The sequence below is a fragment of the Pteropus vampyrus genome, unplaced genomic scaffold (assembly GCF_000151845.1).
Source record: "Pteropus vampyrus isolate Shadow unplaced genomic scaffold, Pvam_2.0 Scaffold7, whole genome shotgun sequence".
NCBI classification, from domain to species: Eukaryota; Metazoa; Chordata; class Mammalia; order Chiroptera; family Pteropodidae; genus Pteropus; species Pteropus vampyrus.
The window spans coordinates 1,161,239-1,176,816 of record NW_011888788.1 but is presented as its reverse complement, the minus strand read 5'-3'; the positions used below and the strand labels follow the sequence as shown (position 1 = coordinate 1,176,816).

General features: G+C 36.8%; 1 protein-coding gene across 1 annotated transcript in view; it reads left to right on the top strand.

Moving 5' to 3' along the window:
* The window catches only part of CUNH20orf194 (chromosome unknown C20orf194 homolog), a 102,220-nt gene that overhangs the window by 23,346 nt on the left and 63,296 nt on the right, over positions 1 to 15,578 (top strand). Inside the window, exons 7-9 of the mRNA XM_011369728.2 lie at positions 3,814 to 3,912; positions 7,873 to 7,928; positions 10,598 to 10,733. Coding sequence (XP_011368030.1) covers positions 3,814 to 3,912; positions 7,873 to 7,928; positions 10,598 to 10,733 — 291 coding nt within the window. The remainder of the gene's footprint in view (positions 1 to 3,813; positions 3,913 to 7,872; positions 7,929 to 10,597; positions 10,734 to 15,578) is intronic.

The following is a 15,578-nucleotide window of genomic DNA, read 5'->3' as shown; positions in this document are numbered from 1 at the left end:
TCTAAAGTTTAGCATTCTTCCCTACTGGCCAAAGGCCAAAGCACGTTAGTACGGTTCTTGAGGTTTTCAGATCTTTGCTGTTTATCTGACCTTGATATCTATTTGGGTTGGTCTTATGGATTTGACCTGAAAGAGTCCGAGCAGATAGATAAACTTTCCCTTCTTTATCTCAGATCCAGCTGACCAGTCCCACGTACATACACAGTATCCATTTCTACAAATGCACTGTTTGTGCTGGGGAAAAGTTGGAGAATAGTATGTCTAGTGGAAAGCACACAGGCTCTGGGTATCTCTTACCTAGGTATAGTTCTACTTTTGTTGCTCGTTAGTATTGCTTCCTCAGTCAGGTCATTTTATTGTTCAGTGCCTCATTTTCCTCATCTAAAAGTGGGCCTAGGGAAGTAAAGGAGGAAGTTAGAAAGATCTGTGTGTGTGTATACAAATACATACACATTTTATATATAATGCTAGTTATTTTTAGTATGAAAATTCATTATATCTTCCATTTTAGTGATAGCATGGAGGTGAAAGCAGTATCTAAGAGTTCATATAATTAGTACCGATACATCCACCTCCCTCAGGGAAGTTTTCTTGGAGCAAAGTGCCTATATTCTTTTATGTATCCTCCAAGCACAGTGTTTTTTCACCTAAAAGATAACCAGAGAATGGCAACCACTCAACTGTGTAACTTTGCTGCTTGTTATAGACACTAACCAAGGTGGGTGTCACCATGTAGGCCATTAAAATGGAAACATATCTTCTGAGCTTGTTTCTAAATTCAATTAGAAAACAAAATAAAATGTGTTCTTTACTAATAACTATATTGATTCTTTTTGTTTTTCTAAGCCCAAGGGATTGGACAGAGCCAAGCAGGCAAGGCACAGACCCACATTGGGGTGGACAGCCTCAGAAATGGCTTCCATGCCAGGGATGTGCATTGCAGGTATCTGAGAGAGCAGATAAATGTCAAAAAGTCAAGGGGGAGGCTCAGATGTTCTCAGCCATCTCAGGCTGGCTGACAGTAAAGGGAGAGAAATTGAGAAAGATTGTAGATATTGTAGTGTGCAAGGCCTGGTAATAAGCACTGCATACAAGTTATTTCATTTAATTCCTCTGATATCTCTGTACAGTAGATAGTTGTCACCCCATTACACACATATGGAATTTAAGGCTCAGAGAGAGCTTAATTTCCTTGCTCAGTTACATAGCCAGTAACAGACAGAGCAGAGGTTCCAGCACAGAGCTTTCTGAATCTAAACATACTTTCAGTGCTAAGTTGTGGTGACAGCCAGCTGGAAATGGAAAGCGGATCTGGGACCAAAAGAGTTGGACAGATATTGAAGGTCTGTGGTTAGAATGTTGGAAGAGCGGAGATATACTTCTCCCCAGAGTCTAGGAGGGCATGTGGGGGTCATCCAGTGCTAAAGTGGAAAGACTGTCCTGGACCTAGGATCAAGGTCACTGATTGGACGTGATAGCAGTGGGTCAGTATCTTAAACCAGGTCTGGTTTTCTGGACCAAGGCACAGAGGTGGTATGGCAAGGCAGTCTGACCAAGGCAATGGTAGATTCCCGGTTACAAGTATATATTTGTGTTTATAAAATACATATGTAAAAATAGATGAGAGAATATTTTCCAAACTGTGAACAATGACTTTTATTCTCTATTTCCTGAGATTTCTATAATGAATATATATTACTCATTTTTGTTTTTAAAGATTTTATTAAAAGACTCAGAAAACAACATAAAACTAATGTATAACCTAGTAATTATTATAAAGCAAAGCAATAGAACCTTGCTAGCTACCCCAAATGCAATGTGAGTGCTTTCTGCAAAATCCATCACTGTTTTCCTCCTTCCCTAAAAATAACACTGTCATGAATTCTATGGTAAATTACTTTGTGGTTTTAGCAGCCAAATGTGCTTCCATAAACATATAGTTTAGCTTTGCCTACATGTTTGTGTATATGTGTGTTTTAGGTTTCTTTTAATCCATAGGTTCCTCCTCCATCTCTTTGTCCCCCCTCACCACTATATATTTGTTGAAGAAACCAGATTATTTGTCTTATAGTTGTCCTCACTGGGATTTTGTTGATTGTATTCCCATGATGTAATTTAACATTTCTCCCTGTCTTCCATATTTCCTGATTATTAAATATTGAGGTTTAATCAGTTTCAGACCTGAACTTGGTCATTTCTCTAGTAAGTTTTGGGTTTTTTGAGTGGAAAATGGTATTTTAGCACCACAATCTAGGTGCTAGGAATGCTCATTGCTACTGGTTTGGTCACTTTCTAGATTGCTTCAGTGGACAAAACTAGAAAATTCATTCTCTTTCTCTTTCTCTCTCTCTGTCTCCCTCCCCCTCTCCACATGTGCGTGCATGCCTGCATGTGTGTGTATATACACATATACCTGATTTTTTTTTTATTCCACATTATATATAAAACATCTAGACAACAATACAAGCACTACTGTCCCCTACATAACTATTGACAATTTTAGATTTGTGTATGTGATTTGTATGTAATATACATATGTGTGTATACATATATACACATATATTTGTATATGTCCATATATGTAGAGAGAGAGATAGCTCATCTGTACAACAAGTAGTGAAGCCATGTGAGAATGTTGTTTACACTCAGTATTCCCAATAGAGGTCCCTTGTGCTTTGTGCCTAGGTCCAGAAGTAGAGTCAGTGCCTGCCTAATACAGAATCCATAGGTCTAAGTACTTGTGTATCCTTGCCTAGAAGAGAAGAATGGAAGAGAACATAGATCGGGCCAGCCAATTTTAGTGCAACAAACACGATGCCTGCTGTGAGCAAAGCACTAGGCTGGGTTCCCAATATACATACACCTACACAGTGTGAGATGGACAGTGAAGACAACTATCTAATTTAAGTACAAATTATCAGCAACTTCAAAAGAAGGACAGTTGTTACTTGAGAATCTTGAGCAAGTTGTAGCTAGTGTTTTTTGGCTAACCGATGATGCCTTAAAAACTAGGAGCACAAAGCATTGTGTGGTGATTGGGAACAGAAATGAGTTCAAAGAGGAGGCTGAAAAGCAGCTGGGATGGGAGAGGCGGGTAGGCTGCACATGGAGAAAAGTCTCTGGAACAGTGCAGGGTCCCTCCCACCCTCACAGCAACTAGGAGGCTGTGAAGGGGAGAGGGTTCTGGGCCAGCCCTGACTCCACCGAACTTCTAGCTGAAGTCAACTAATTTGTCCTTCAACAGAGGTTCACTGATATAACCCTTTTGGCAGTAGATATCATATTGTCCTGTAGGTGCCTCATAAATAACTACCTTTCTTCAACAAAGGTTGCTAAAGTAAGGCAGTAGGGGACCATTACTGTCCTTAAAAAAAGCTTTATTAGAATATAATTTATATACTGTAATATTTACCCATTTTAAGTGTACAATTCAATCATTTTTAGTAAATGTACAGAATTGTGCAACCAGCATCACGACCAAATTTTAGAACACTTATATCAGCCCAGAAAGTTTCATTGTGCTCATTTGCAGTCAATCTCCATTCCCACTCCCAGCCCCATGCAAACTACTATTCTACTTTCTGTCCCTATAGATTTGTCTTTTCTGTTCATTTCATATAAATGGATCATATACCAGGTGGCCTTTTATAACTGGCCTCTATTACTTTGCATATTTTTAAGGTTCATCCACTTGATAGCATGTTACCACCTTATAAAACATTTAAATGGTCTGCTATTAGATCAGATGCATTTTCCTGATCCTGGTTTTCTGAGGTACTTCCTTTAAATGATCAAATGTATTATTTTTTTCAGGATTTGGTGGCTTTTGAACATCAGTGGAGTAGCTTCTTTGCTAATTTTGACACAGAAATTCCTTTCCTGCTGGAACTTTCTGAATCTCAGGCGGGTGAGGTATGTATGGGAAGGATCAAAAGGAAAGAAGAAATTGGTTTATTTATTGTTTTTATCTTTATTAAAAAAAAGCAAAAACTTTTTTTTTTTCCAGACTATACTACCAATCCTAATCTGTTTGGGTTATATTTCCTTAAGCTTTGTCTAACGCTGTAAAGAAGTTTTTAACCTGATGCCGACCCTTCTATAAAAAGTTTTTTTTTCTGTGCCAGCTTCTCTACAAGGAAACTCGTTTTTCAGTGTGGTGGTGCCTCTGTCAGCCAGGAATTCTACTGGCACTGGTTAATAAGCCTAAAAATAATTCTCCACATGTGAGTAGCACACTTTTGTCAGTTGAACCTCTAGGTAATGCTAGTCTGTCTTTCTAGGCTAAGACCCACTTCGTGAGTAAACTAAGGTATCTAAATCAAGAACCAAGCCACAAGAGTGTCCCAAAAATTAGTCAACAGGAAGGATCAGAAGAGCAATCTTGAGCTTATACTTGAGCCTACCTTGGGCTTGCACTACCAGTCCTCAGTTCTGTTCTCCACTGTGGCCCAGAACAGGCTCTACTCCTGATCTTGAGAACTGGAATTGATTTTTGTTGTGCATTTTACTTTTACATCATGTTGTGAACCCCACAATATATTACTATTATTTTTGTTTAAAAAGTTATCTTTTTAAATTATATTTTTAATTATTTAAAATATTATTTAAAATATTTAAATAATTTAAAAACCTTACCTACTTGCCTATGTAGTTACTCTTTCTGGTGCTCTTCATTCCTTTGTGTAGATCCAGATTTTCATTTGATATGATTTCCTTCTTGCTGAAGGATGTCCTTTAATATTTTTTGTGGCACAATCTGATAATTAATTCTTTTAGCTTTTCTATGTCTGAAAAAAATCTTTATCTCACCTTCATTTTTGAAAGATATTTTTGCCATGTATAGAAATTCTAGGTTGACAGTTTTTTCCTTTTAGTACCTGAAAGATGTTCACTGCCTTCCTAGCATTTTCTCTGATGAGCAATTGTTCATCTATGTTTTTTTTTTGTATTTAACTGGCCTTTTTTTCCTCTGGTAGCTTTAAAGATTTTCTCTTATTACTAGTTTTGAGTAATTTGATTATAATGTATCTCTGTAATATTACTCATGTCTTGTGCTTGGGTTTTGTTGAGCTTCTTGGATCTAAATTTACAGTTTTCATCAAGTTTGGAAAGTTTTCAGCCATTATCCAATTTCTTTTTCTGTCCTCTTTTCCTTCAGAGACTTCGGTTACCTTTATATTAGGCCACTTGAAGTTGTTTCATCTCTCACTGATGCCTCTTTCAATTTTTTGGATTCTTGTTTCTTTTCTCATTATGTGTCTAAGAGTGATAGATACTCAAAAGGTCTACTCAGTGGCCTGTTACTTCTTGCTTCTTACTACCCCATTCTCATTCATCCCTTTTTCCTCCCCTTTCCCCTCTACTCCACTACCAATCTGTAACAAATCTCCTTCGCTTTCTGGTGTATCTCTTCTTTCTCATCTGCACAAATGATCAGATACATGCATATTTTCTTATATTCTCTGTCTTTCATTGAAGCGGGTAGCATACTCTGTGTAGTCATTGCCACTTTGCTTTTTTCACTTAACAACAGATCTTGGAACTCTCTCCAGGTCATTTCATTAAGGTCCTCCTCATTCTTTGTTACAATTCATAGTACTCCATTGTGTGGACTTATTTATTCAAGAACTTTCTTATATATGCATATTTAGGTGGTTTTTAGTATTTTGCTGTTGCAAACAGTACCATAGTAAATAACTCTTTGCTTATATATTTTCATATTATTGGAAGTTTGTATACCTAGTAATGGGATTACTGGGCCAACAGGTAAGTGTATATGTCATGTTAGATATTGTCAGATTTCCCTTCAGAAGGGTTATACTGATTTGCATGCTCACCAGCAATATATGAGAGTGCCTGTTCCACTGCAGCATTGCCAATAGAATGTGTTGTCATACTTTTTAATTTTTGACAATCTCATAGATGAGAAATGGTATCTTGATATTATTTTAATTTGTATTTTTTGAAGGTGATTTTATAGCTTATTTTCATGTCTTTTTCCCATTTTAATATTGGTACAGTATTGTTAATTGAATTATAAAGAATAGGTTTTAGGTCTCGTCTTTTGTTCCTTAGTTTTAAAGAATTCTTTGTATTTTTAGGCTATTAACTTTTTGTCTGTGGTATATATTCCAGATATTTCCTCGGTTGCTTTATTTATTTTTTTGTCATGCAAACTTTTTTATCTTTATATAAATTTATCAGTATTTTATTGCCTCTGGAATTTTAGTCATTGTTTAGGGAAAGGCTTCAAGGTTAAAGAGGAATTCACTCTTTTGGTATTTGTATGGTTTAATTTTAAAAATTAGATCCCTAATTCATTTGGGGTTTGTGTGTGTGTGTGTGTGTGTGTGATGTGAGATATGGATCTAATTTTATCTTCTTTTCCCAAATGACTACCCAATTAGAATCCCCGCTGTGCAGCTCAGTAGCTCTGTGACCTGGAACAAAGTTAATTAATTTTTGTGTCTTAGCCAGTGTATCTCTAGAGAGGAGATAAGGATAGAATGAACTGAATAGGTTGTTTTAGGATTACTTGAGATAATACATTTAAGTGCCTATCATAGTTCACATGGTAAATCTTCATTAAATTTTAGCCATTATTATTTTAATATATAGTTTTTATAAATTAGTAAGACAAACACCAAATCTCCAACTGATAAACATCCAGAGGATATAAATACACAGTTAATTACCAAAGGGAAATCCAACTATCCATTGAACATATCCGAAATATTCTACTACTTCATTAAAAAATCAAAGGAATGTAAAATAAAACAACAGTGAGGTACCATTTTTCATTTATCTACTTGGCAAATATATGTTTAAATGGATATTTAATAGGCAGTGTTTATGGTGATACCCTGAGATAGACACATTCATGTATTGTAAGTGGACCTGTACACACTTCTTTGTATTGTAAGTGGACCTGTACACACTTCTTTGAAAAATAATTTGAAAAATAATCTGCCTTTTTACCCTATAATTTTATATATTTCCAGATCTGCATTAAAGAAATAATCAGAGCTTCAGATAAAATTTATGTTCATTATAGTATTATTCATTATAAAAGAGTTAATAGCAATATAAATTTCCAAGAGTAGAAGACTATTTAATAAACATTGGTATAATTGTATATATTTTATGAATGTACCATAGAAAAAGGATTTGAAGAAAATATACTAGAATGTTAACAGTTCTTAGAGATTGTCTGTGGTTTTTATTGTATTCTAAAATAAGCATATGTTAGTTATCTAATCAGGGAAGAAAACCACAGTTGATATTATTTAAGGAGATTAAAATTTTGAACTCTTTTGACACAGACGCTGCACATCAGTTTTTGGTTAGTGTTTAGCCTAGCACTATGCCCACCAAAGCTGAGAAGTGCTGCGTTTCCTGGGAAGTGTCTGTCAGTGTGCTTCTGAGTTCCTTGGATTCTTCCTTATTGCTAATTTTAAATTAGTTCATTAGAATTAATATATATTCCTCTATTAAACATGTAAGGAAAAAAATTTAGTAAAAGAAAAAATTCCCAGATGGTTAGTAACTTGAACCATAGATGGTAGTTGTTCCGGTTTCCTTTCAGTAGTTAAAAACTGTACAGTTTGACAAGAATTTCTTGTTTTCCTTTTACTTTCTTTTTCTTTTGCAGCCTTTTGTCTTTTTTTTCCTTTGCTTGTTTTTTGTTTTTTTGCTACCTGTCCCCAAATTTGTATTGCTATCCACATGTGTCCATCCATGTTCTTATAATAATCTACATGCATCTCTCTTTTTCTCACACTATATATATTTATACATACATACATGAGATGTTTTTGTGATCGTTTTATAAAATTGTGATCTTAATATATATAATGTTGGATTCTTTTTTAGCCGTTTAGAAGTTATTTTAGTCATGGAATGATCTCCAGTCATATAACTGAAAACAGGTAAGGTTCTTGAGGAGAAAGGTGAATGGTAATAGAGAAAATGGGATTGATGTGGGGGAGTGGGGAAAGCATCTAAGTTCAGAAGCTAAAGTCTGGAAAATACAGGTTAACTTTAGTCATCACAGGGTAAGAAATTCTGTAAAATTGTCTGTTTCAATGCTTTTCTATTTTTTTATTTTTTAGTATAGTTTTATAGTTAGGTAACTTTTAAAACATTGTAGCTTGCTGAAATTTAAAGAAAGAAAACTTTTTATTCTATCTCCAGTCTTGGAAAGCTAGAGGAATCAGCCACTGGGAAAGGATTAACAGTGTAGTTTGTGGGGAATAAAAGAGATTGGGCATAAAGGTTCAGCACTAAGGAAGTCTGAGAGCAGTGAGGGTTGCTGCATTTGTTTTCTTGTTGTGTTTCCTTCAGCACCTCTCTTGTCATGATAATCAGGAGGACCCAGCAGGGAATAATTAAGTAGATAATTCCTCTCTTTTCTCTCCCAATTCCAATTCAGTCTGATAGTGAGACAGACTACCCTGGCTGGGACTCAGAGTCATCTTTTTCTGCTCAAAGTGTCCTTTATGATGAATCAAGCTTCAGAAGAGAAATCAGTCATGTTTATTTTAAGAGCCCCTGTTTGACACTTAAGGAGGTATTTTTAAGAGTGATGAAAGGAAATACAAAGAATTTTCCACATAATATACACTAAGGGCAATTTAAGGAAAGGGTAGGCGATAAAGGAAACTGTCTTAGTCCATTTTGGCTGTTATAACAAAAATACCATAAGAAGGGTAGCTTATAAACAAAAAAACATTTATTTCTCACAGTTCTAGAGGCCAGGAAGTCCAAGATCATGGTGCTGGCAGATTCAGTGTCTGGCGAAGGCCCACTTCCACATTGACAGCTGTCATTTCACTATAACCTCACATCACAGAAAGTGCTAGAGATCTCTCTGGAGCTTCTTTTATAATCCCATTGATGAATGATCCACCGTTATGACCTAATCACCTCCCAAAGGCCCTCTCTCCTAATATATCACTTTAGGGGGTAGGATTTTAACATATGAGGTTTATAGGGACACAACCATTTGGTCCATAGCAGAAACTGTGTGTTTAAAATATCTTTTAGTCATTGAATATTTATTGAGAACAATATTTTTTGAGAACATACTAAGCAAGAGATACATGGTTAAAAAATAAACCAGATGTGATCTCTGCCATGGAGAGTATAGTGTAGTGGAGAAATAAAATGTTGATCAAGCAACCTCACAAAGAAATATACAATTACAAACTCTGATTGGTGCCATGAAGAAGAAAAGAACATGGTACTGTGAAGACGGTAACTGGAGACGGTAACTTCCCTCTCAGGGAAGATCTGAATGATGAATAAAGATAATTGAGAGAAGGGAGAAAAGCAGTGGTCTTGAGATGAGAACATAAGGAACATAAAAGATAAGTTTGGCTAGAGTATGGGAATTGGGAGAGAGTGGCCTTACGTGGACCTAAAGAAGTCAGCCAGGCCAAACCATGCTTTGTTGGTCATGTGAAAGACTTCTGCCCTTCTACTGAAAATAACATGAAGGCATTACAGACTTTACATGTTTAAAAGATCGTTCTTTCTGCAATGTGGAGACTAGATTATAGGGGGGCAAGAGTGGAAGCAGGAAAACTGCATGGAAGCTTTGCACTTATCCAGGAAAGAAACAATGGCAGCATGGACTAAGCTTGTGGCCCTGTAATTGGAGGGAAATGGACAAATGGAAATGAAATCTGGTTGGTTGTTTGTATTTAGAGGTAAGGGAGCAAGATAAGTCAAGGAGACTTCTCAGGTCTGGCTTAGTTCTTGATGCCAGTTTATTTACTGCAAGAAGTGGAAAGGGGTGGATCAGACGAGAGGAGAGGAGAGGAGAGAGCAATCAAGTGAAGGTAAACCTTAGGAATATTCAGAGGCCATTTAAAGGAGGAGGATGACTGATGAGGGAGACCGAGAAACAACAGCTTTTGTAGGGGGAGGGTGTGTACTTCTGAGAGACCAAGGGAAGGGCAAGCTGAAGGCTCTCCATTGAGTTTGCTGTATGTTATATGAAAGGCATTTGGTGACTTTTGCCAGAGGAATTTGAGTGAATTGACTGTGAGAGGGTTGAGTGAAGTGGGCTGCGAAATGAGCGGGGAAAAAAAAAAAGACAAATCTAGCCAAGAGAGGAGAGAAAAAGGAAATGGGTAAATGGGTACAGGGGCAAGTAGCTTTGGTGGCAAAACATTTATAACCCTACTCTCCTCCTCCCTGAAATTTACTGCAGGAATTGCTAATGGCTGTATTATCTGTCTATAGTCTGAATATCACAACTGCTATCATTCAATTAAAATGCTATTTTATAAAACTGGGATTTTGCCCATCACTGCAAACTTATGGAACTTTCTCATCAAGAAATAGAACAAGCTGAAAATAAAATCCTGGCTTAGGTTTAGTTACGTCCCTAAATGACTGATCTGTATGGTCCTATAGGAGTCAGAGACATCTGGCATCCCTTTCCAACCAGCAAGTAGCATTAGTTAGACTGTACTGACCACTTTGCTTAGACTACAGGTTGCCACTCAGAAAAGTCTGAGAACTCACTCACTGGGAAGTTGCCCTGGCCAGGAATCTCTTTTCTAATCATGTTTTTAATTTGCCACTCTAGCCCTAATAGGCAGCCATTCGTTCTCTTTGGTAATCACTCCACACGAGAAAACCTGAATGCTGGCAGCTTTAACTTCCCCTCTGAAGGGCACCTGGTACGCAACACTGGTCCCAGTGGGAGCTTTGCCAAACACATGGTGAGTGGTTTGACTACCTCGTGCTTAATTGGTTTTATTATCAACTAGGGAGTTGGGGAGCTGGAAAAAGGAATCTTTTCCAGTTAGTGTGTTGATTTAACCTTGAACGTAAAGTTGTTTTGCAGTGAAAAAAACTTATTGGAAATTGACCGTATTTTTATGATATGATTTGAAAGCATCATATTTTATTTTCAGATGTTTGAAGGAAAAAGGTTAAAAAGTACTTCACTTACAACTTAAACTCCTTTAAGTTCTAAGAGTAACATTGGTAGTAGAATAATAATTTTAAATTTTTTTGAAAATAGATAGTAATTTCAAGCCTAAGTTTGTTGTCTTGACTTACATTTCAGGACATAAACCTTGAGGATCATTGTCCTTTTATTAAGGGTGCCAGGGAACAGATTTTCGCATTTGATTGTATATTGTCTGCTACATTCTTCTAAGGGAAACATTAGACTGAAATATGAGACTCTAATGCTTATAAAAGTCTCTGCTATCATAATGGAAGTTTAAGCATTTTCAAAATGTTTTTGACAATCAGAAAAGCATTATTATTTTTTAATTTGTATTGGGAGAACATGAGACCCAGTTCTTTCTGGACTGAGGCTCCTGATATGTCTCCAAGCCAGCAGGGCTGCTTGGATGGATATGCCATCAGGATCTTGCTGCTCCATAAAGGGAGGGCTCAGGCTCCATTTTGACACCCCCAGAGCACTCCTGAAATACACAGAACATACCAAATGGCTTCTCTGTGTAAGCTTGTTGACTGTATACATTAAATCAAAACTAAAGGAGACAATTGATATCTGCTTTGGGAAAGATGGAGTAGACATACTTTTCCCTATTTCTGTAAGTACAACAAAAAGTCCTGGACATTATGTATTAAACAAACACAAGAAGACTGTAAAAGGTAGAGAGAGGAAGGTAGACTGGCTCAGGACCAAAGGAGCAAAATGACAATGTGTTTTCTGGAGTTTCTGTATATCCTAGACTGGATACTGGAGAAGCTGGCAACCTGGAAATGCCATTAGGCACAGACATAAAAAGTCCTAAGAAAAGTCTGTTCTCTTCAGCCAGAGGACCAGGAAAGGGGCAACCTAGCAAGAAAGAAAACTTTTAGACAACAGCTGCTTTACTCCAGCCAGACCCCTCAGGAAAAAACTATATCTCCATCCCCACACCTGCCAGCAAGGGCTCAGTGCAGAGCCTAGAAGGTTCACCCTTGCCAGGCTACATACAATGGGGTGCCATCTTCTCACTCCCACCTCTGTCAGGGTACCGTCAAAGACAGCTGAGTGGGGAGCCAGGACTTTCATCCCCACCAGGCAGGAATGAACCCTCCCCACCACACACACCTCAGAGTATCAGTGAAGACCTCAGGGGAACCTGGACTTTTACTGCCACCCAGCAGTACCAGGGTGTGCCCCTCCTTGGGGTAGTACCATTGGAAGCCAATAGAGGGTCAGCAGTAACAAAGCCACCTCCTTACCCATGGTGTCTGTCACCCTCCCAAGCCAGGATGCTATCAACAGAGGCATACAGGGGAACCCATACCTGACCAACAAAACGAGCACCACACACACACACACGCACACACACATGTGCACACACACTCTCAAACCAGGTGTCAATAGAGGCTGAATGGAGAACCTAGACTTCATGCCTGCCAAAACACAAGACTTAAATAAGATCCAGAGGAGAATTCTAGTTTCAGCTATAATGTGGAAAGAACTTGTAAATCATTCTTGCCCTCTTTCCAAGAAAAAAGCTGAACAAACTGAAAATCAGCAACTTTTCTGAGACTCATTAGAGAATTGATAATAAAAACAGTTAAGCACCAGGCAGTCAAGCCACTTGAAATCTGGAGAAACAAGCGAATTCAAAGAGTCACAGCCAATACATGCTTGCCTGGAGCAGAAGCCACACTTAAATGATAATTTTGATGAATTCCTAGAGGCCAAATGTGGACTAATGTGAGAGTGAGAGACTCCTGTGGGACAGTCAGTCATAAAGGGACCCCCTCACATCTGTGAGTTTAACTTCAAGGAATCCTGTCAGATTCTCTTTAGAGTCAGACTTCACTACACATAAAGTGAAGAGCCAAGAAAAATCTCCTCATGATTCTGTCTGGGGAAGGACAACAGTAATCATTTTGAAATGTAACAGCGACCATAACAAAGTCCTCCATAACAAAGGCCTACTCTCCAGGATAAAAGGCTTTAGCAGAATCTCATCCCATCTCAGGGAAGGACATTTACCTGACTCTAGCACACTCTAGCTTTCCTATCTTACCTAATGGAGGAGAAAAAAGTTAAACACTTGTAAAGGTCATAGCCCAGGCACACTAAAAGACTTAAGATTTAATCATAAGATTATAGAATGCTTCCCCTTCCCCATTACCTTACCAGCACACTAACAGGTCTCCAATGTAGTAATTGGGGATTGCTGCTGAAGAGTTTAAACATACAGACTAAGGAGTTCTGTGGAAACCCGAAGACAGTAGGGGAAACAAATACAATAACACTAGAGGAATTTGAAGCACCTGCAGCTACAGAAAACATTAAGCACAAGCCAACTCCCTCTCAGATTAACATAAAACCTCACATACTAAAGCCTGTTTACTTCAGTTCCTATTACCTGATACATCATGTCTGGCTTTCAATAAAAAATTACAAGGCATGTTAAAAGGCAAGAAAAAACAGTCTGAAGAGATAACATAACCGTCAGAACCAGACTCAGATATGACTCATATTTTGAAATTTCCAGACGGATTTTAAAATAATTATGATTAATATGTTAAGGGCTCTAATGGAAAAAGTAGACAGCATATAAGAATAGATATATATTGTAAATAGAGAGATGGAAACTCTAAGAAAGGATCAAAAGGAAATGCTAGAAATCAAATACACTATAACAGAAATGGAGAATGCTTTTGGACATAGCCAAGGAAAGAATTGGTGAGCTTGAAGATAGATCAATAGAAACTTCCCAAACTGGAATGTAAATAGGAAAAACAATGAGGAAAAAAATGAAAAGAATACCTAAAAACTGTGAGACAATTGCAAAGAAAGTAATATACATGTAATGGGAATATCAGAAGGAAAAGAAAAAGAAAGGAACACAAGAAGTATCTGGACTAACAAGTAATGATGGCTGAGAATATTTCAAAATTAATGACATACAAAACCACAGATCCAGGAAGCTCAGAGACTACTAAGCAGAATAAATTCTAAAATATTTACACATACCCCTATCATATTCAAATTTAAGATCAAAGATAAAGAGAAAATCTTGAAAGAAGCCAGAAGAAAAAAAAACCTTATCTATAGAGAAGCAAGGACAAAAATTACAGTGAACTTTTTATCAAAAACCATGCAAACAAGAAGAGAACAATAAAGTGTTAGGGGGAAAACCCACCAACCTGAATTCTATATCTGGCAAAATTGTCATTCAAAAGAAAAGGTGTGTGTAGAGTAAAGAAGAAATAAAGACTTGCTTAGACAAATGAAAAACAGAGAATTCATCACCAGCAGACCTGCTCTGCAAGAAATGTTAAAAGGAGTTAGGTGTTAAAAATTGTATAGATCAGACATGGGTCTACATAAAGAAAGGAAGAGTGTCAAAGAAGGAATAAATCGAGGTAAGTAAAATCTTTTATTTTTCTTATTCTTAATCTAAAAGATAACTAATAATTGTAACAATGTATTAGGTGAATATAGCATATAGATTAGTGAAATGAATGACAGCAATTTCATTAAGGATAGGAGGCAGAAAATAATACTACTCTGATACCATCTGTACCATAGTACAGATACTTTGGTACCTGTACTACATATAAAGTGATATTGTATAATTTGAAGGTGGACTCGATATTGTATAATTATCTTGTATAATTTGAAGGTGGACTTAGATTAGTTATAAACATATGTTATAAACTCTATGGAAACTACTAATGTCCAGGTTTCAATTGAAAAATCACTAGAGATCTCAAACTGAATGAGAAGAGACAAATATCGGATCCCAACACTAAGATAACACAAATGTGAGAGTTAACAGACAGGATTTAGAACAGCCATCATAAAATGCTTCAATAAACAATTACAAATGCTTTCAAAATAAATTTTGAAATAGCAAGTTTCAGCAAAGAAGTGGAAGATATGAAGAAACACCAAATGAAAATTTTAGAACCAAAAAATAAAATCAAAATTTAAAACTCAATGAATGGACTTAATAGCAGAATGGAAAAGAGAGTAAAGAATTATTAACTTAGAGAGAGAACCATAGGAATTACCCAATTTGAATAGCAGATAGGAAATGGACTGAAAAAGTTGAAACTTGGAGATCTGTGGGAATATCACAAAAATTCTTAACATTCATGCCTTTGGAGTATCAGAAGGAGAGGAGAAAGAGGATGGGGCTGAAAATTTTTCAAAAACATATGGCTGAAAAGTCCCCAAATTTAGCAAACCAACAAACAAAAAACCACTGTGTAACCTGCAAATATAAGCTTAGTGAACTCAAAACAGGATTAAATCCTGAGATATCCACACCAGTACACATCAGGGTCAAACTTATGAAAAGTACAGGCCAAAAAAAAAAAATCTTGAACGCTTCCAGAGAGAAATGATACCCTACCTACAGGGGAAAATTCAAATGGAAATGAATTTCTCATCAGAAATCATAGAAGCCAGAGGGAAGTGGCACATTTTTCAAGTGCTCAAAGAGAACTGTCAACCTAGAAAACTATATCAGTGATCTCAGATGAAGGAAAAATAAGGATTTGTTGCCAGCAGACCTACCTAAAAGAATGACTAAAGGAAGTTTGGTCGAAATAGAGAGGAAGTG